Genomic DNA, 19,022 nt, shown 5'->3' on the forward strand with positions numbered 1-19,022 from the left:
TGTACGCGGTAGGTCAATGTAGATCGCTTCACATTATATGCTTTTGCAGCCGCTCAAATGCTTTTTATTTGACCTGATTGAATTGCTTTGATGGCAAGCAAGATACGGCCCTCTTGCTGAACTGCTGAATCCGCTTGTTTTGCTTGTTTTGGTGGCATATTTGTAGTTGAAGTTGATGAATATGTCGCGTTGGTTGGTTACGTGGCCCGCTCGGTGTCCTGGCCCGCTCGGTGTCCGATTACGTTACTGTTACAGCACAGCCTAGAGATTACCGACAAGGCTGGCGAGGGGGAGGTCCAGTCACATGACCATACTGGATCATCTACGATCCATCCTCACGATCCAAGTCTACGATCCACCTCTATGATCCATAGTCATGATCCAGCGGATAGGTATTTCCGGACAGAACTCATCATGTATATAAGACGCTCCTTAACCATGGGGATTAGGACCCCGTGGTCAACTCAAATAGCAATCAGGATAGCAACATTGCTAGTAACTACGGCCTACTTATTTATCTTTTCCCCTTGTCTTCTGTCTTCAAGATAGACCCAACGAGCCCCAGCCTAGAAGTCTTAGGCCTGCCGTTACATCTACACAAGCAAAACTTTCCCACATTTTTTTCCTTTTTGATTCCAGGTCTGAGTTTAGCGAACTGAAACTGGATCATCCTGTTCTTTAGGACTATTTTTATAGTCATACCGAGCTCAAGTTGGAATATTCTGATGGTCAAAAAGAGAGATTTTTTCCAATAGCCTATCAAACCAAAAATTACAATCACCGGATGCTACAACGTCAGTAATAATTGTGCATTTCCAAATACACCGTCAGGGTTCCTATTGGCGAAAGTATAGCTCTCTCCCACAACAAGAATTGTTTTCACTTATTAGATATTGAATCTAAACTTCTGGAAGGATCATGGCCCAACACTTCTTGAGTAGCTTGGGTCAGACAGAACAGCAACTGGTCTGGTCCCAGTAAGACTTTCTCTACAGCTCTGAGAAAGTTCAAGACAGCAACGCCAGTAAGTATTTTGGTAATGATTCACTGTTCTGGCGTACGGATTTGCTAATAGGTTTAGAGACATCCACAGCGCGCCTATTGCAAAATAAATCAACCAAATTAATAATGAATCTCTGGAAGAGAAAGTTAATTACCTTTGGACCAGCATCTTACCTCTATAAAGAAGCAAAATGTGACTGCAACCTCATGACAAAAATGTCATGTGGAGATTGAAAAATGCAGTGACTGTATCATTCTTCAGATATGGCTGACCAAAGAGACACAATTAAGACTATACACAGGATCCTCCTGACAAGGAGCCAAAAGATATTTTCCTTGGAAGATGATCTGTGGGAGTACCATGGTGTGCCACTGCATTGGGCCAAAACCTATTCAGCAATTTGTTCAATAAACTGGCGCAGGCAGTGAGCACCTGAAATCCGAATATCCCTGGATCAAGGACTATGTCAAAGATCCAAGCCCCCAAAGCGAGCTGTCAAACTCTTCTGGTGAAGATAAACTGGAAAGTGTAAAGGGTTCCTGGCATCCAAAATACAAGTATGACACACTGGAATAGTTTGCAACACTGATAAAATGGAAAATCACTATCAGAGGCACTATTCCACGCTGCACTTACCAATTTCCTAACCAAGCCAGAGGGACAGAGGATGCTATTAATCAAGAAAAAAATATAATGTCAAAGTCTCTCCCACTGCAGACTGATATATCTGTGAGACTTTAGTATGCGCAAATCCTTGGCTTGAGGCAGCTTTAGAAGATGATAAAATCTTTAGTATGGCCCGTGAAATGGATAACTTGTCACTTGTATCTGCTTATTATTCTTGATGACCATCAATTCAAGATGCTGTTCTCAATATTCTGATGGAGAACGATTTGCCCATGAAAAATACAAAAGCCTGCCAAAATGCTCTCATGGATTGTGAACAATATCCATTGATCATGCGGGAATCAACCTTGTCCCCCTAGCGAGAGAGGTATCCGATCTATACCTCCCCGAAATTTTCCGCAGCTCATACGACACAGGTTACACGTTATATGAAACAAGGTGTGATCTTATCGACTTTAGCGCTAAGGGTCAATAGGTCAATATGCAATATTATGCTTACACATAAGGATAGGGTCATAGCCTAGACCGAGAGACGCATTGCCGACAACGTCATTCCCTCTGATGATGTTCCTACATACACCGTGAGTCGTAAGAATTCCGCATCTAAGGGTGCTTCTTCGAAAGGTTTTGCGTCCAAGTCCAGTTGTGACGTTGTCAAACCTTCTGCCAAACGAGTTCGCACTGAGTCATCTCCTGAAACGCCTCTCGTTCGCAGTATATCTTGTCTTTTCTGGACCGTCGAGTGTTGTACTAATTCTATTATAGAATTCTCGAAAGGAAAGGAACGTGTTTCCGATGTCTCGCAACTGCGTGACTCTCCCGTGTCTCCAACTCCTCTTCCTCCATTGGAGTTACGCTGTCGGAAAACCCCGACTGATTCTGGTGAGCTGAGAACAGTTGGTAATCGGGGCCCGGATGATGGTCATTGGATTATTTTTTTGCGAAGCCACGATATTATTATGACTAGCCATAAGAAGGATTTCCGAATTAGAAATGTAGTTCCGCACTTATCTATATATGCACATACCTTAGAATCGTTCTGAAAACATTAACGTTAGTGTCGTACAACACCTTCCAGGTCATGATGATAATGATGATAATGATGATAATGATGATAATGATGATAATGATGATAATGATGATAATGATGATAATGATGATAATGATGATAATGATGATAATGACATATAATAGCTGCAAATAGATACATCATTTAGACCAGTCATATTCACAGGGTTTGTTGTTGCAGCTAGGAAGCTGCCTGCACAAGTACATATATCATAACCAAGACTTTTCGTACAGACGCATCTGTCGTCTAGTATATAAAATAGAAACGTTCAGCTAGCTCATTCACAGACGCTAATTGGTCCGAGATACCACCCATGAGCGTCAGTAGACATTCCACCGGAGCCGGCATTTCCCTCCGTAGAGTCGATCCCCTGGATGACTTGGATGTCCGACGTGGTCACGGTCACATTGTTGGGAGTCGTGATCCAGTACTCGGGGCTGAGGTGGCTGTAGCCGGCCCAAGTGGGTGGGATCTGGGGCACGTAGTCGTTGGTGTGGGTAAGGCGGTAGTCTGTGCCGGACGTTTGGGATGTCATGTACTCGGCGAGCTCTTTGTTCCCGATGCGGGGGCAGCCGTAGGAGTACTTTAAGATATTAGTCTTTTATCAGAGCAGGTGGTGTTAAGTTAATTCGACACTTACCAGATCAACCGTGTATCCCGCATTTCTCAGAACGACGGTCCCAACAGTAGCCACGGCTGCACCGGCGCTGTGGCCCGTCAAGACAATCGTGTAATCTGGGTACTGGGAGACGGTAGACTTAAGCTGAGGCGTGAGGGTATCCGACACCGAGTTCCACGATCGCCAGAATCCGTCGTGGATCTCGCAGCCGTTGCAGACATCGTCAACCTTGTCCTTGACGAAGTCGAAGTTGGAGATCCACGTCTCAGTTGATCTGCTTCCACGGAAGGACATCACGATGAGCTTGTTCGTGTTGTCGACGGCCAGAAATCCCGTTACGTCTCCCCAGCTCGAACTATATGTACGGCGTTAGCTTCCAGATTTCATTAGTATCCTTTATTGTCAGATATGTATCACGTACCCCGCAAACTCGTCGATCGTCTTCGTATCCGCCTCCTGCACAAGCGGGCAGTTCTGCGCAGAGCACGTCAACTTCGTGCCTGTTGAATTGTAGTTCTCCGGACAATACGCTGCAGCTGAATATTGCTCGAAGAGGTTGAACTGGTGAAGGAGGTCCGCCGAAACATCTCGAAATAATGTCAGCAAAGACAGATACAGGCAAAGCTAGTGGTAACTTCTGCGTGCCTACCTCGACGACCTAGTTTATAAGGAGCAGCAGAGACAAATGAGCTCAGCGTCAAGGCCGTAACGGCCCATTTTGCTACAGAATTGAGCATTATGATCTCGAGACGAACAGGAACCTCGATACAGGATAACAGATTTTATCTGGGAAGCCGGCCAATCGCTACATAACCTCCAAGGCAGGCTTGGGACGCTCGCGACTTATATCTCCACCCTTGGATACTACTTCAAGGGGAGGACAGGCGGTGTAGAAATAAGGTAGCATCGTGGATGTATCTCCGACAGGAACAGTCGAGCCCAGTCTTTTGCATGTGTTGTGGACCTGTGCTTACGCCGGCGATTCCGTGGCTGCAGATAGACCATGTACATTCGCACGGCTCAGAATAATGGTCGGAGGAATATTATGTTGTGAAAATAGAAATGATCGACGGGCCAAGCTACCTCGGTTATATCTGGCTTTGAATTCAATTCCTCGTCAAAAGCAAGGTTCGAAAACCCAAGACATGTGGTCATGAGGTACGCTGCGTCCTAGCGTTCAGTTCGGCTCGAATCTTGGGGGCCAGGGCTGATTGAAAGTTGCCGGAATAAGTAGCTCAAAACGAGACATTTTAGAGGCGGACTTTTCGGAAGCCAGACACCCACTCTACCAGCGGCCGGTCTGATGTAGTCCATATTTTCGAATTTTCTTGTTAGGCGATATACCTAGTTTTATATGGAAGTATTTCTCAACCGTCAGGTCAGCCGTTTATCGATAAGTTTGATCAAGATGGTCAACGCGAGATTAAACGAAGAAGGACAAGAATTCTCCGTCTCAATAACAGCAAGCCGCACCGTGCTTAGGCACCAGACACTGACAGACACAACGTGGTTCGACAGACTAGCATAATAGGCTCTTCAGCGGGGAAGATCGACGTCAAGCAGGTGACAGATAGGTACTAAGAGTCTAGCGGAGAGTTGGGTCCTCGGGTTAGAAGTGATGGAAATCATTGGTTGAGAACAGATCGCTTCGGGGCCGAGAGCTCGCGATACTGTACTCAGGTCCAGTCTCAGAATACTCTGCGCTGGAATTTCTCCGTAGTATCTCCGCCGGGCCCGCATCGTACATGATCCCACTGGGGCTGAAGAATAATGGACCTGTCAGAATCTGATGGAGACATCGGATTCGGAGATAATCCTCAAATCTGTAACTTGCGATCGATACCTAATTTTGGTCAACGACAATCGGATAGTGTGTGAGTGCACGTACCTGGTTCAATTCGGAATCCCGCCTCCGACTGAGGCCATGATCAATCACACCGGTGTGTGACATGCAATCCTTGATGACAAAGGTCGTTCTCTTCGTGTCGTACAGCATAATCTGCAAGGGACGGCTCTGCTGATAAGATAAGCGACGCGGAGAACGAGGTGCAGACTTATTCTGCTGCATGAACAACTTGCAGTTGAATTCCGGCTGGAACTTGGAGGACGCTGCCAGTAGGTAACATTCTTGCATCATGTTAATATTTCAGGATCCTAATATGCAGGAGGCAACGCTAAAGGGTTATCATTTCTGGTAGAGCACCTTCCCTCACATGGCCAGTGAACTATAGGAGGCAACCATATCTTTCGGCACCCCCTCCCCCCTGTCCAAGCCACTTAGCTTGCTGCCTTTGCTATATTTTGATCTGGACTGGCTTTGTCTACGGCCTGTGACTTATCATAGTGCCCAGGTACCCTCCAGTGGCTTCACAGTCATGTAATTTTAGAACAGCAATGTGCCAAGACAGTAGGTAGCAGGGGAGGGGTGCTGAAAGATATGATCGCCTACTTTATAGATCTCGATAGGCCACCTAGCTTTCTCTTCTTAATAATCAGAGCCAGTATCTCAATGCTACCTTACATACAAATCATATTTTATTTGCTAGCATCCATGTTCCTAGTTTTGTACATAGCCCCTCAGATGAGATTTGTCTCTGTCACTAGTTTCTTTTCCCTTTTTGGCTTTTATCTACTCGAGTTTGGTCAATACGTAGAGAACCGGAATAAGATCACATTTCGATCTGGCAAGCCCTGCCAATCCGTTAATTTATTATTCAAAATTCCATGGATTGATTAATCCTGCAGTATTTGGTCTGTGTCATGCAGCTGTATCCCGGCTAGATTCTTTGTTCTCCTACAGTGATTTACATGACAGAAGGTATTATTGTTTATAACTGCATAGATATCCACGATCTATCGTCTTGTCTATATAAGTGAACGGGTTTCTTACATACATACTGTACAGACTAGGTAGATACTTCTACAACGCCTTCAACTGGCCCCATTAGGCCCATTCACCTTGCTCTCAACACCATCCCTCACAATCTCCATCTGCAAAACAGGATTCATCCTCTTCTCCAGCGGCCAGTCGCCCCAGAAGTCCTGCACATGCTTGATCAGCCGGTGATAATGCGTCCCTGTTCCAGGCTGGATCTGTCCGATAATACCGGCCCGATCGGACTCGACGCGCTGCGGGACGATCAGCGCCCGACCCAGGATACATTCGAGGCCCTTGAACGCAAAGTCCATGGCCTCGCGGGATCCGCAGGGGATACCCAAAACGTCGAGAAGTTGGACCTTGGTCTCGGGGAGCTGCTCGCGGATGTAGTTGATAATGTTTGGGTTGTAGGAGCCACCGCCGCCGAGGTAGATCTCCTGGATGCCGCCCGGGGGACCCCAACGGCGGTAGCCGTCGACGAGGGATTGGGCCGTGATGCGTGTGATGGTCGCGACGCAATCTTCGGGGGTGGCACCCTTGGCGAGCATGCGTTTGCAGAGCTCCTCGCTCAGGTTGTCGCCGAAGGTTTCGCGGCCGGTGGTCTTGGGGATGTCGTGGACGAAGTACGGGCCGGCGAGGACCTCGTCGACGATCTCCTGGTCGACTTTGCCCTTGGCACCCATCTCGCCGTCTTTGTCGTACTGCTTCTCGCCGTTGGTGAAGTAGCGGATGGCTCTGGAAGTACATCTCTCTGGTTAGGAATGTTCCATATACCCATGAGGCTATGTCCTAGCACTCACCCATCAATAAAGACATTCCCTGGGCCAGTGTCAAAGTCATATCCCTGCCTAATATCCCCCTTCGGCAGCATCGTAATGTTCGCAATACCCCCAATATTCTGCACAGCACGATTCATCGTCGGATGCGTCGCGCAGAGTCCATCGAACGCCACAAAGAGCGGACAGCCCTGTCTCCCCAGAGCCACGTCGCCGACACGGAACGCAGAGATCGCCGTCACGCCTGTCTTGGCCGCGATAACTGAGATTTCAGCCATGTCGATGTGTGCACGGATCTGGTCGCCTTCGAACAGCTCGGGAAGCGGGAGGTGCCAGATGGTCTGGCCCTGGCCGGCGATGAGGTCGACTTCTTCCTGCAGGTTGAAGCCTTCGTCTTTTGCGAACTTTAGGATCGCGTCTGCAGTGAATTCTCCGAGCTAGATGTCCATTCTTATCAGTCCTGTCCAATTCTCTGCAGTTACTTTAGTCATCGTACCTGCATATTGACAATAGCAATCTCCTCCGGCGACGTTTTGTTCTCCCTAATGAGACGCATAACCCGCTCTACAATCGCCAGTCAGATATCCCCATAGCAACGAATACGATCGATGACATACTCTTCAGCGGCCCATCAAACGGCACCTCCCCATACCGCAGCAGCTTCATCTTCAGCGGAGCTTCAGGATGCTCCTGCGTCCAGTGGATGTGTACGATGTCAAGGCCATCCATGGATGTCCCTACAGTACATACAAATGAGTTAGAAGAAATTCGATTAAGAACTCTTACATCTAGCACCGGTATGAAAAAGAAAGCTCACCTGCACAGGTACCAATCGTCCTGATACTCAATGGTTTGCCGTTCCATTGTTGTTGGATCGTCATGGTTGCGATGACCGATATGCGATCTTACTCTAATAAACTTCAATAATACAAGAGACACAACACAACACGATGAATATACCGAGATACAGAGAAAGGTTCAAGAAACAGAACCAGGACCAGACAGCGGGGAGGAGATCCTGAGCCTTTTTATATGTCGCTCTCGGTCAAATGACCCCGTATTCCGTAAGCTGGCCAGCTTCCGGCCCGGAGAAAGTACCCCGAGATCCATATCGATGGACCCGAAGAGAAAACAGACCCAGGTCCCTGTGAGTGTTCTCACCTACTGGCCTGTCTGTCTTCCCCCGCAGAGAGTGAGAGAGAGAGAGAGAGAGAGAGAGATACGGTTCTTGATTGGGTTCAGATAAGGTTTGGCTAACTTCCCAGGAAGGACTTTCCTTCCGGGGAAAACCCCCTCGGGGTTCCGTCCCCACGGCCCCGTCGATAAGCAAGTTCCTCGGAATGGCTTCACAACTTCCAAGTTTAGAGTACATACAGAGTCCCACTGTGCCATGAGCTCACTGGGACCCTTTTCCGGTGAAAACCGAGGTTACCAATCGTACTGAGTCCCTTTTCCGGAGATTGGTTCCCGAAGGCAACAAATTGAGCCAATTAATGCGTGATGATATGCCATGTGCTGTCTTCCTATCAAGACCTGGCCCTGGACCTGCGAGATCGAGGTTCTGCCAACTGAGGAGCGCTCTGCCAGCTACAGAGATAAAAAGGATGGAGACATTACATTAGCAACTTCCTTCCTAGGCGGCCTGATACGCTTTGCAGAATCCTATTATAAACTCCGTTAATATATTTCTAATTGCTCCAACTCCTTCATGAAATTCAAGTATTTTCACGAGTTCCTGTGCGAAAACCGTAAACTTTTCATAATGTACATGTCACTGTCATCAACATCTGAAGCTCATCGATCTTTGGGCTCATCACAAACATATATAGTGCATCCATTTATATAGGTTCCCTTCCCTGTTGTTTTCTTACCTCGCGGTCGATTTCTTGTTCATTTGTCAATTAGAAATACAAGGTCTTACACTTGAAAAGCGGCAACCGGCATGTTCTCAACCTGCTGTTGCGACACTGGTTTCTCATGGTATTCCTCCACGTCCAGACCCAGAATTTGGCGACCCTCCGCCAAGGGAATATCATGCGGCATCCTCTTCTCATTCTTGACTGGGTCTCCAGGTGCGGCGAAGACGATGTCAAGTTCCTCGAGAGAACGTCCCTTGGTCTCGACAAGAAAAAAGTAGATGATCGGAATAAAACATGCGTTCAGCACCGCGTAGATGATGTAGGTCCTCCACTGGATGTTTGCAAATGCTGGTGGGATCGTCATGACCACCACAAAACAGAATATCCAGTTTGCTGCAGCTGCGATACCGTTGACCTGGGCTCGGCATCGTAGAGGGGCAATTTCAGCAGAGTAAAGAAATGGTCCTCCGACCCATGCAAGGCCAAAGAACGTGTTGTATAAGAACAGCAGCCCTGCTGCAGCTAATTGGTTCGGTCGTGTTCCGGTCGACAGAAGAACCGGGATCACAATAAACGAGGCCGTCATTCCCGTCACGGTTATGAGAAATGCTTTTCGGCGGCCGAGCCCCTCAATCAGGAAAACAGAGAGAATCGAACATATGGCATATTCAGCACCGCCGCACGCAGCGATCAAATGAGACATAGATGCGTTGAGGTTGAAGCTATCACGGAGGATCTGGTTAGCATAAGTGGATACAAGGTTGATTCCAGACAGCTGTTGCGCGGCCTGGATGAAGAACGCTAGACACACGCGGCGGAATGTCTGTGTCTTGCCGTTCTGGAAAAGCTCCTTATAAGAGAAAGGTGCTGCTGATTTCTGGGCTTCGAACGAAGCAACAATGGAATCTCGCTCTTCAATGACTAAAGGATGATCTTCCGGCAATCCACGCAGTTTCGAAAGGTTGTAGGTAGCCTCAGCCGTCATTCCATGCTTGACCAACCAGCGCGGTGATTCCGGAAGGAACATGATGAAACAAACCACGATCACGGCGGGGATAAGCTGGATCCCAACTGGCCCTCTCCACTGTGATTGGCCTTCAGCAAAGAAGAATCCGTATCCGATCCATTGACCGCACGCTACGCCGGTAGTCTGAAGGCCCCCTTCGATCATTACCCATCTGCCGCGCGACTTCGGCTTCGCGCACTCACTCTGCCAAGTCGGAACGGTTGCAACCTGGAGGCCGAGTCCAATTCCAGACAAGACACGGCCGACGCCTAGTTGGGCAACAGACCAAGCCGCCGTTTGCAGGACACCGCCTACAACCATAAAGGACATTCCGATAAAGACAGTTCCTCGTCGACCGAGCCAATCTCCATAGAACGTGCAGAAGATGGAACCGATCAAGGCTCCAAGCTCCAGCAACGCAATAATGATGCCCTGCATGCTGGCATCTTTGGTCTCCGGGAAAACAGAAAGAAACGGCTCCTCCGTAATGACACCGCCCATGACCTAGTAACCCGACAGGTTAGCATAGGCTCGGGTAGTGTCTATCGGATTTCAAAGACCAACACTCATGTCGTATCCAAATAGCCAGAAGGCGCACGTGGCTGTCAGTTGATCAGTATACGAGCAAAGAAGGGTACAAGGCTCCGAGATGATAAATACCGATAGATGCCACTGCCATCTGGAGCGGAAAGCCGCTCAAACCGCCCAGCGTAGCGGTGTACGGGGTGAATCTCGATGAGAACCCCATCTTGGCAGATTGCAGCAGAGCTACTCAAAAGAAGTTAGAACAAGGGATAACATGAGATACCCCTGAGAAACGTGCTTATTCTCCCTGGGAGCGGCAAGGCATATTTATATGCCAAGTTAAACAAATCTTCTTCAGTTGTGTTCGGCAGTTGTGTCAATAGGCAAACCACTCCTGTTTACCCCGGGAATTCCCCTCAAAGCGCCAGCGCCAAGCAGGGATGCGCCGTCTCTGTCCAGAAGCTCCGCATCACCTGATTGGCCAGATCGAGGCTGACGGTCAAGACCGGCGTGTTATCACGTGACGCGGCCCCAGACACCCCGGACCGGACCCACCTTCCTTCCGGGGAAGACGCGGCAGCTTTCGGCATGGATGATGGACAACATCTCCGCGCAGAACCTGTACAAAAGTCCTGCAGACAGCTTAGAAGGATGACGTCTGTCCAGCGTCCGTCCAGCGTCCCTGGTTTTCTCACGGTGCGGGGCTGGATCGCTATATCTGGACACCTCCTTCGCCCATTCTTCTCACTTCGAACATGCGCAACAGGAAGTCTCCAATCCTCTGACGGGGCCCGATCTCTTCGTATACATCTCTCCATGTCTGGCATCTCTGTTGCAGAGGCCCGGACCAGCCCCACCAGTCGAGAAGAGCGTTGATGTTGTGTCGCGTATTCCAGCCCGTTTCGGCCTGGATGTCTTCGAGGCATCCAAGCAGGGCTTTCCGGCGCACCCACCCCACCAATGCCATCCCAGCCGAATGAAGGAGTTGCACTGCATTGACCCAATTGATTGTGCCTCGGTTCACGATACTATTTGCAATTACCCTAACAACAAAGACTTCCGCGATCTCGCCATTTCTCATCAGTCTTGTCGCGCGTTCGTGATGGCTGCGCTCGGGACGGGCCAGAACAAGAAGTAACCTCGCGAGGTCAAACATCTGGATAGCTGCACTGACAGCTTCATTGATGTATGAGGTAGAAGGGAATGGGTCCTTCTCGTTGTTTGGTTCAGCGTCGAGTACTGCCAGAGGCTGGAATTCGGGCGGCTGGGATTGCTCATGTAACTCGATGCGCGCACCCAAACTCTGCCACCGTTCGAACAGTCTCGGAGAGAAGCCGTGCTCTTCCCGAACTTCACACAGCAGATTATGAACCTCTGCAAGCAAGAGCACAGCATGGTTGGACCAAGACTCGATTGTCCAGCTAACACCGTTTTTAGCAGCGTCCCAAGTAGTTGTCTGGAGTCTGGTACATTCTGCAGTCGCTAGGGAAGATAGAATATCCATCCGATAGTAGATCCTAGGGTATGCTATCAGAAACCATAAGACCAGGTTGAGTAAGTAGGTTCGGAGATTACGCACCACAGGCAAGCTTGGCCCAACCCAGCTGTGCACCGGTTCCAGCCATACGTCGTCACCAGCGATAATGCTCCTGAAAGGTGAAGATGCCAGTCACGAGTACTAGCACCAATCATCTCACAGTGTGCCAGGAGCAGGCACGATGCAAACACCGCTGCGGAAGATGAGCGGGAAAAGTCCTTCAAGGAGACTCCCAGAAGTTGCAAGGCTTCATCATAGTAGGTAAGAGCTGTCTTAACCGGTTGCGCGGAAGTTAGATGATGTTGTGTTGCGGCGCAAGCCAACGCTGAAAGAAGAAGCAGTCGATGCTGCAGAGCCAGATGAGGCACTTCGAGAGAAAATCGCCTCCGTGAATCGAATAGGTCAAACCACGGTCCAATAACCGTACAGAAACGATTCATGAAAAAGGCATCTGTAGGCGATGTGATTGGATTCAACGGCGCAGGAACTCCAGCCCCGTACGAATGATCTGATCCAGGACTCTGGAGTGCTGACTGGACCGGGTGGGACAGCGAAAGATCAGACGAGCTTGTCGTTTTATTTGTATCTGACGGTGCGACGGTCGTATGGTCGTCTGTTGGGAGTACTGTATAGTTGCTCTCAACACCGCTGGTTTCATTCACAAAAGAAATAGACAATGTACCTACAATGCTTCGGTCAATAGATTCCTAGGACCTTTCCCCTCTGTAGGTACATGTACATACCTGGCCCACGTGCAACAGGAGAATGAGCTATTCCTTCGATACGCTCTGGTGAAAATCCAGCCTCCGCAGGATTCCACTCTACAGCAAATTTCCCTGGTTTAGCCAAGACTCTGGGAAGGAGAGGATTCATGCATGGCAACTCACCCCGTGCCGCAAATGTAGGCAGCTCAGCGTAGGCACACTCTATTCCTTTCTTGTGGCAGCCGCTGCATGGGCGTGCGCCATCGCCTGAGAATACAAGAATTAGATCTCGTCATTAAGCAAACAGATCTCGCAAGAGGTACAGAGGAAAATCACATTTGAGATGCCGGGTCCTGCATTGTCTGCTGTTGAGTCCCAAGTCGATAGTCAGTCAGTCAACGCTCGAGTCATCACTCAGCTCAATGGACGACCATTTGACAAAACGCACCAGGCTATATATGATCAGTAAAATATCTCGAAAAAGACCTCCTAGATACGGGATTTCTCACCGAGCTTCGAACGTGATGTGGGTCCTCTGTTCACCATTGGTGTAGCAGGCTTCTTCTTCTTCCATCGACAACTACATTCAAGACCAAGAGTTAGGATCATGGTAAAAAGCTCGGAGGCCTCCTTATGACTCCTGTCGATTGGCACTGGCAGGCGACACACCTTCCGATTTCCGCTGAACGTGACGGCGGAGGACTCTAATACCTCTTCAATGGTCAGGTCTCTCGATTGCTGCACTTTCACCTGCCGTCAACTCTCGCGTAAGATCAGAAGCATTCACCGGCGTGAATACCACTATAGGCTGTAAGTCGGGGGAAATGAGACTCTTCTGTGTCAGTCGACGCTGCTTTCTGCGTTCTTTCCCCTCACGTGACAAACACCTCGCTGCCTTTTCAGTGGAAGATTTAGCAAGACTATGCGAGTACCTAATGTGCCCCCACCAATTCCACGGGTCATTGTCATCGATCGCGATAGCATCCCATCTTCACAAACAATCTGGATGTGCTAATGTTGTTCTACATGCTAGCAAGATGCGCTTTCTGTCTGCTTCTTTGAGGTGGATCCGGAAGAGTAAATGTATTTGTTTGATTTTCGAGCCTTGCGATATATATAATGTGGAAAGTAGGAAGGCAGCCAATCATCGCAACAGATCGGTTAGAAGACTATTCGGTTAGTGGAACGCTAACGTTTCAGTTAATTGTATGCAATTCCTTCAAAAAATTAATTTAAGATAACGTACCAAATTCGAAATTCCTGCCCCGATAATACTCCAGAAGGGCCAGCCATGACTGTCACTCAATTCACTATCTTCATTCGCCTTGGAACCGACCTGAACCACTTGAATAGCTGCCACGATAATACAAATGATGCTAATGCAGAATATTGCACCGACACTCAGCTTCTGGGCAAGAGGTAAGCGTATAGCGCATATTAGTTCGAGAGGTAATATCGCGACTTAATATAGTAGGCATTAGCGTCAGGAATTTAGATATTACGGGTTATTAAAGAGCAACTGACACATTAGATCGCAGACTACATCTGCAGCAAATGAATAATGCATGTCCAAGAAGATGAGTTTATCGTCTATGAGATTCATATGCGTCTAAAAATGAGAGTCAATCGAGTGTAGATACGTTACATCAACAGACCATCTTTCCAAGAGACATATACACATATGAGAAAACCGTAGGGGCTATATCCGCGCCTCTCACACATATACATGACGATAAAAAGCCAGCAAGGACCTATCAACACTAAAGCATTTTCAGCTTCTTCTGGGAACGGGACTCGCATTGCGAAATCCAGTCAACCATGGTCTCTTTGCCTTTCCTGGGCGATGTTCACAACCAGATATTGCAGATACAGTTGGAAATATCCTAATGTCTGTTTAGCGCTGTATGCTTGGATACCCTCAACCTTTCCAATGGATGTGTTGCGTCTCGTTATACGGTCCTGGAATCAAAAGATATGCGTGAGTGTCTTCTCGTTAATAACAGTACCACAGCTTAGACAGTGGGGATCTCCTGTAAACTCTGCATATAGCTCTGATTATTGTACCCCTCATTTGGTTCATATAGTCAATTGAGAAAGCATTCTGGCATATATTAGTACCGTTATTTCTATTGCAACAACAACAACAACATCATCAACAGTGTGCTTCTTCTGGGCGCCTTCACATGGTGTGGGGTTCTCTCATAGTGCTATTGTAGAATAGTGTGGACACTAAAGACAAGTTATGCAGACACTAAAAGCTCGCTTACTTCATACCATGCATGGTATTGGCGGAGCATTATTTGTAGTGCATAATCAATCGATCACATCATATCCGATATACTGATGTTATTATTGCCCTTTTGGGCATCTCAAATGCTGTCCGTGGTCTCTGCTCGAAGACACAAAGGAAGCCCACGACTACCATCTATCGCAATCTGCGTTCAGATTTCGCAATTTATCCACGGATCTGTTTCGCTTCATACGGCGCTCCTCTTAAGATACTCCGCATCATGAAGATCTCGCTTTATCCTCATGAATTGTCTGTTCCAATACAATATTCTCCGTACAATTGCCGATCCTACAATTACCCGACTCCACACGGGAAAGAAGTCACAATGATTGTCGCTGAGCAACTCTGGTGGGGGAATGACACAAGAGCTCCCCTCAGCCTATGAGGATAATTGGAGGGGGAAAAATAAGGGTATATAAATATACGTGTATGCTTGTCGCCCCGTGAATCTTGGAATTGGCCTCAGACAAATTTGCCCACACAATTTCCAGGATGAAGTCGATAATGAGTACATTTTTATTTTGCGGGCTGGCTATAGCCTCAAATCAGCCGAACATCCTGTTCATCTTAACAGACGACCAGGACAAGCATATGGGGAGCATTGATTACATGCCCCAACTACAGGTACCGTCTTTGTTACCATAATCAAGCAGTCTTATAGTAACCACTCCACGCACACACTTCAGGAGAAGATAGTCCAGAAAGGGACCAGTTATCTCAAGCACTTCTGTTCCACTGCCCTCTGCTGTCCCTCTCGCGCGAATATCTGGACTGGCCGCATGCCCCATAATACCAATGTCACGGACGTGACGCCCCCCTATGGTGGGTTTCCCAAAGTTGTCCAGGCAGGATGGAATGACAACTACCTTCCTCTATGGATGCAAGGAGCCGGATACAACACATATTATGTTGGAAAGCTGTGGAACGCCCACAGTGTTGAGAACTACAATGACCCCTATGCCAAGGGGTTCAATGGCTCTGACTTCTTGTTGGACCCATATACCTACCGGTACTATGACGCGATGATGACCCGGAATGGGGGCAAGCCTGTTAGCTACCGAGGCCAATACTCGACGGATGTAATTTCAGAAAAGGCTCATGGCTTTCTGGATGAGGCTTTGCAAGAAGATCGTCCGTGGATGCTGACAGTGGCGCCCACTGCACCTCATTCAAATGGCTCACATGATCCCAGCAGAAATGTTGACTGGTTTGGCCGGCCAGAGTATGCACCACGACATGCGAATCTTTTCAAGGACTACATCATTCCCCGTGATGCAAGTTTTAACAACCCTATTCAAGGGGGAGTCAGCTGGGTTGCGGAGCTGCCTGAACTGAATGAGACTCTCATCAAATATAATGATGAGTTTCAGCGGTCTCGACTGAGAGCGCTCCAAGCGGTCGATGAGATGATCGGTGGTCTTATCTCCCGACTGGAGCAGGCCGGTGTGCTTGATAACACATACGTCTTCTTTTCCACCGACAACGGGTATCACATCGGTCAACATCGAATGAAACCGGGAAAGAACTGTGGCTATGGTAAGTTGAGGATGCATGAAAGAAACTTTCTCTTTATGTTAATAATTTTACGATGTTTTCTTACCATTTTCAATTGCCAGACACCGATATCAACGTTCCGTTGAGCGTGCGAGGCCCCGGAATCCCTGAAAACCAGACACTGGAAGTTGTTACAAGTCATACCGATCTTGCGCCTACCTTCCTGTCCATAGCCGGAGCCACAAAAGATGGTCTAGATGGCAAGCCGCTCCCGTGGAAGTTGCAGGAGGGCTCTGACACCAGGTCAGAACATGCGGCGATCGAATACTGGGGTCGTGTAAGTATTTATCTATAGTCCCATGATCCTTTGTTCTTGTCTTTTTCTTGGTAATAACCCTTGAATAATTCAGGCTATCGCCGAAGGAATTTACGGGTATTATAGCAATGGACACGATGACTCGGAGACATCGTTCCGGAATAATACATACAAGGGGTTGAGGTTAGTCGGAGACGACTACAGCCTTTACTATTCTGTCTGGTGCACGAACGAGAAGGAATTCTACGATACAAAGGTAAGTCTTCCGGCCTCGGGAAAAAGGAAAGCAATAACTAACAATATTCCTACTTCAGAGAGACCCCCACCAGACAGTCAACATGGTCGCCAACCCAGCCAAACACAACGACTACCAAATTGCAGGTCGTCCACTGGAGCAAATCCTTCCTCGACTAGGCGCCTTAATGATGGTGCTAAAGTCCTGTAACGGAGACTCCTGCCGGCAACCATGGCATCAGCTTCACCCAGGTGGCAAAGTTACAAGCCTGAAAGATGCACTAAACTCGTCCTATGACGATTTCTATGCACAGCAACCCAAAGTGGCATTCTCCTCGTGCGATCTTGGATATCGTATCTCCGAGGAGGGGCCTCAGCACTTCAACGTGTACAATGGAGGTAGTAGTGGTGGTAGTGCTTCTTTCGCCGCTGCTCACAGTGAGCATACTAAAAAGGGGGCCGGGAAGAAACGTGGTATGTTTGAATTATGGTGGTAATTTGATCATGTATAGCTGAGATACCACTTTATGCGTTCACAGATCCTCCAGCACAAACAGTGATTGTATACTGCTGGTTGTGCTTAATAGCCATAGGCTTCATATTTTAATTAATAGGACAGCAACTATCTGTAACGACGGGCCTAAGACCTCTTAGGCAAAAGCTCGTTGGGTTTATCTTGAAGGACAGAAGACAAGGGAAAAGATAGATGATAGGTCGTTACTAGCAATGTTAACACTAGGATTGCTATTTGAGTTGACCACGGGGTCCTAATCCCCATGGTTAAGGAGTGTCTTTATATACATGCTGGGTTCTATCCGGAAATACCTATCCGATGGATCATAGCTCATGGATCAATGCCTCTGGATCTTCATGGTTGGATCGATCCTCATGGATCATGGTGATCCAGTCATGTGATGGATCAACCTCCATGGATCATGGTGATCCAGTCACGTGGTAGTCCTTCCTCAGCCTGTCTTGGTCTAATCCTAGGTTGTGCCGTAACTATCCCCTTGCTGCCTAAAATGTGACACTCCACACTTTAAGAATAGCGAGGTTCTTTAAGTGATATTTAGTGGTCTCTTTTCTCATTCTTTGATATTATCTTCTGGAAAAGCCAACAGGCTTAGAGACAGTCTTAACTAAATCTTAGATAAGACTTAGAGATCTTCTTAACGAAATCTCTAATTAGTCTCTAACTAAACTGGAAATGGCATTATGTTGTTACAAGTTAAAAATGAGTTTTGCCCGACATAAATATAGGCCACTGTAAAGCAGGTTGGGTTGGCTTGGCACCTTTTTCTCCAACCCAACCCAACCTGCAACAGTTGCAAGACAGACCTCCCGGTTTCTTATTCGCATGCTAACATAATTATTTCTCATAAAATTCCTAGAAGTATAATAAAATGGTAGACATTTTGACAGGATATATATATCCTTACAATTAACTATGATTAAAGCATTGGCTAGGTACATTAGTCTTATGATCTTATCTTATTGTTATGATCGGCGCTGCCCAACGCAGCATTGCATAATGGATGTTACCCCACAAGAGATAGAAGCCATCGCAGGCATCATATGATTATGACTAATCAATGGTATACAAGGACTAAAAGGTATATGGTATACCAGGTATACAACATACCATTGGGTATACAGTATACCATATGGTATACCAATACCCACAGAGGGACTATGTATATAAACACACTCCTTAGCCATGGGGATTAGGACCCTATGGTCAACTCAAATAGCAATCCTAGTGGTAACATTGCTAGTAACAGCCTATTATCTATCTTTTCCCTTGTCTTCTGTCCTTCAAGATAAACCCAATAAGCCTCTGCCTAGGAAGTCCTAGGCCCACCGTTACACTTTGACCACCTTTCTTGCAGAAGACAGGCAGGAAAAGAAGCAAAAATGGAGGATATCACCCCTCAGGAAGTCATTCAAGCTCTTAGAGAATTACAGAATCAGGTCAGCTGGTTGGAGAATCAGCTGCAAGAAGGAACTGGTGAGAGCACCACCCTTAGGGAACAGATTAATCAGCTGCAGAATGAACTACAGAACCAAATTAATGGGAATGCCTAA

General features: G+C 47.6%; 6 protein-coding genes across 6 annotated transcripts; 2 read left to right on the plus strand and 4 right to left on the minus strand.

The window, feature by feature from the left end:
- Nucleotides 1-2,425: 2,425 nt before the first annotated feature.
- Nucleotides 2,426-2,975, plus strand: VTN00DRAFT_6584 (uncharacterized protein; the record flags this gene model as incomplete). The annotated part of the gene is made up of 2 exons (XM_069433236.1): nucleotides 2,426-2,512; nucleotides 2,835-2,975. 2 exons carry the CDS (start codon nucleotides 2,426-2,428, stop codon nucleotides 2,973-2,975), a joined length of 228 nt encoding a protein of 75 aa, XP_069289016.1.
- Nucleotide 2,976: 1 nt separating this feature from the next.
- Nucleotides 2,977-4,055, minus strand: VTN00DRAFT_6585 (uncharacterized protein; the record flags this gene model as incomplete). The annotated part of the gene is made up of 4 exons (XM_069433237.1): nucleotides 2,977-3,282; nucleotides 3,340-3,673; nucleotides 3,740-3,905; nucleotides 3,968-4,055. The coding sequence occupies 4 exons, from the start codon at nucleotides 4,053-4,055 to the stop codon at nucleotides 2,977-2,979; spliced, it is 894 nt and encodes a 297-aa protein (XP_069289017.1).
- Nucleotides 4,056-6,249: 2,194 nt separating this feature from the next.
- Nucleotides 6,250-7,853, minus strand: VTN00DRAFT_6586 (uncharacterized protein; the record flags this gene model as incomplete). Its single annotated transcript, XM_069433238.1, has 5 exons — nucleotides 6,250-6,931; nucleotides 6,997-7,409; nucleotides 7,469-7,536; nucleotides 7,590-7,709; nucleotides 7,790-7,853. 5 exons carry the CDS (start codon nucleotides 7,851-7,853, stop codon nucleotides 6,250-6,252), a joined length of 1,347 nt encoding a protein of 448 aa, XP_069289018.1.
- Nucleotides 7,854-8,889: 1,036 nt separating this feature from the next.
- VTN00DRAFT_6587 (uncharacterized protein) lies at nucleotides 8,890-10,585 on the minus strand (the record flags this gene model as incomplete). Its single annotated transcript, XM_069433239.1, has 3 exons — nucleotides 8,890-10,341; nucleotides 10,402-10,439; nucleotides 10,498-10,585. 3 exons carry the CDS (start codon nucleotides 10,583-10,585, stop codon nucleotides 8,890-8,892), a joined length of 1,578 nt encoding a protein of 525 aa, XP_069289019.1.
- A 489-nt stretch (nucleotides 10,586-11,074) lies between these two features.
- On the minus strand, nucleotides 11,075-11,987 carry VTN00DRAFT_6588 (uncharacterized protein; the record flags this gene model as incomplete). The annotated part of the gene is made up of 2 exons (XM_069433240.1): nucleotides 11,075-11,879; nucleotides 11,938-11,987. The coding sequence occupies 2 exons, from the start codon at nucleotides 11,985-11,987 to the stop codon at nucleotides 11,075-11,077; spliced, it is 855 nt and encodes a 284-aa protein (XP_069289020.1).
- A 3,497-nt stretch (nucleotides 11,988-15,484) lies between these two features.
- VTN00DRAFT_6589 (uncharacterized protein) lies at nucleotides 15,485-17,434 on the plus strand (the record flags this gene model as incomplete). The annotated part of the gene is made up of 5 exons (XM_069433241.1): nucleotides 15,485-15,517; nucleotides 15,580-16,429; nucleotides 16,510-16,724; nucleotides 16,798-16,959; nucleotides 17,018-17,434. 5 exons carry the CDS (start codon nucleotides 15,485-15,487, stop codon nucleotides 17,432-17,434), a joined length of 1,677 nt encoding a protein of 558 aa, XP_069289021.1.
- Between the last annotated feature and the right edge of the window lie 1,588 nt (nucleotides 17,435-19,022).

This window comes from Thermoascus crustaceus, assembly GCF_041956765.1.
Source record: "Thermoascus crustaceus strain CBS 181.67 unplaced genomic scaffold VTN00scaffold_3, whole genome shotgun sequence".
Taxonomy (NCBI): Eukaryota; Fungi; Ascomycota; class Eurotiomycetes; order Eurotiales; family Thermoascaceae; genus Thermoascus; species Thermoascus crustaceus.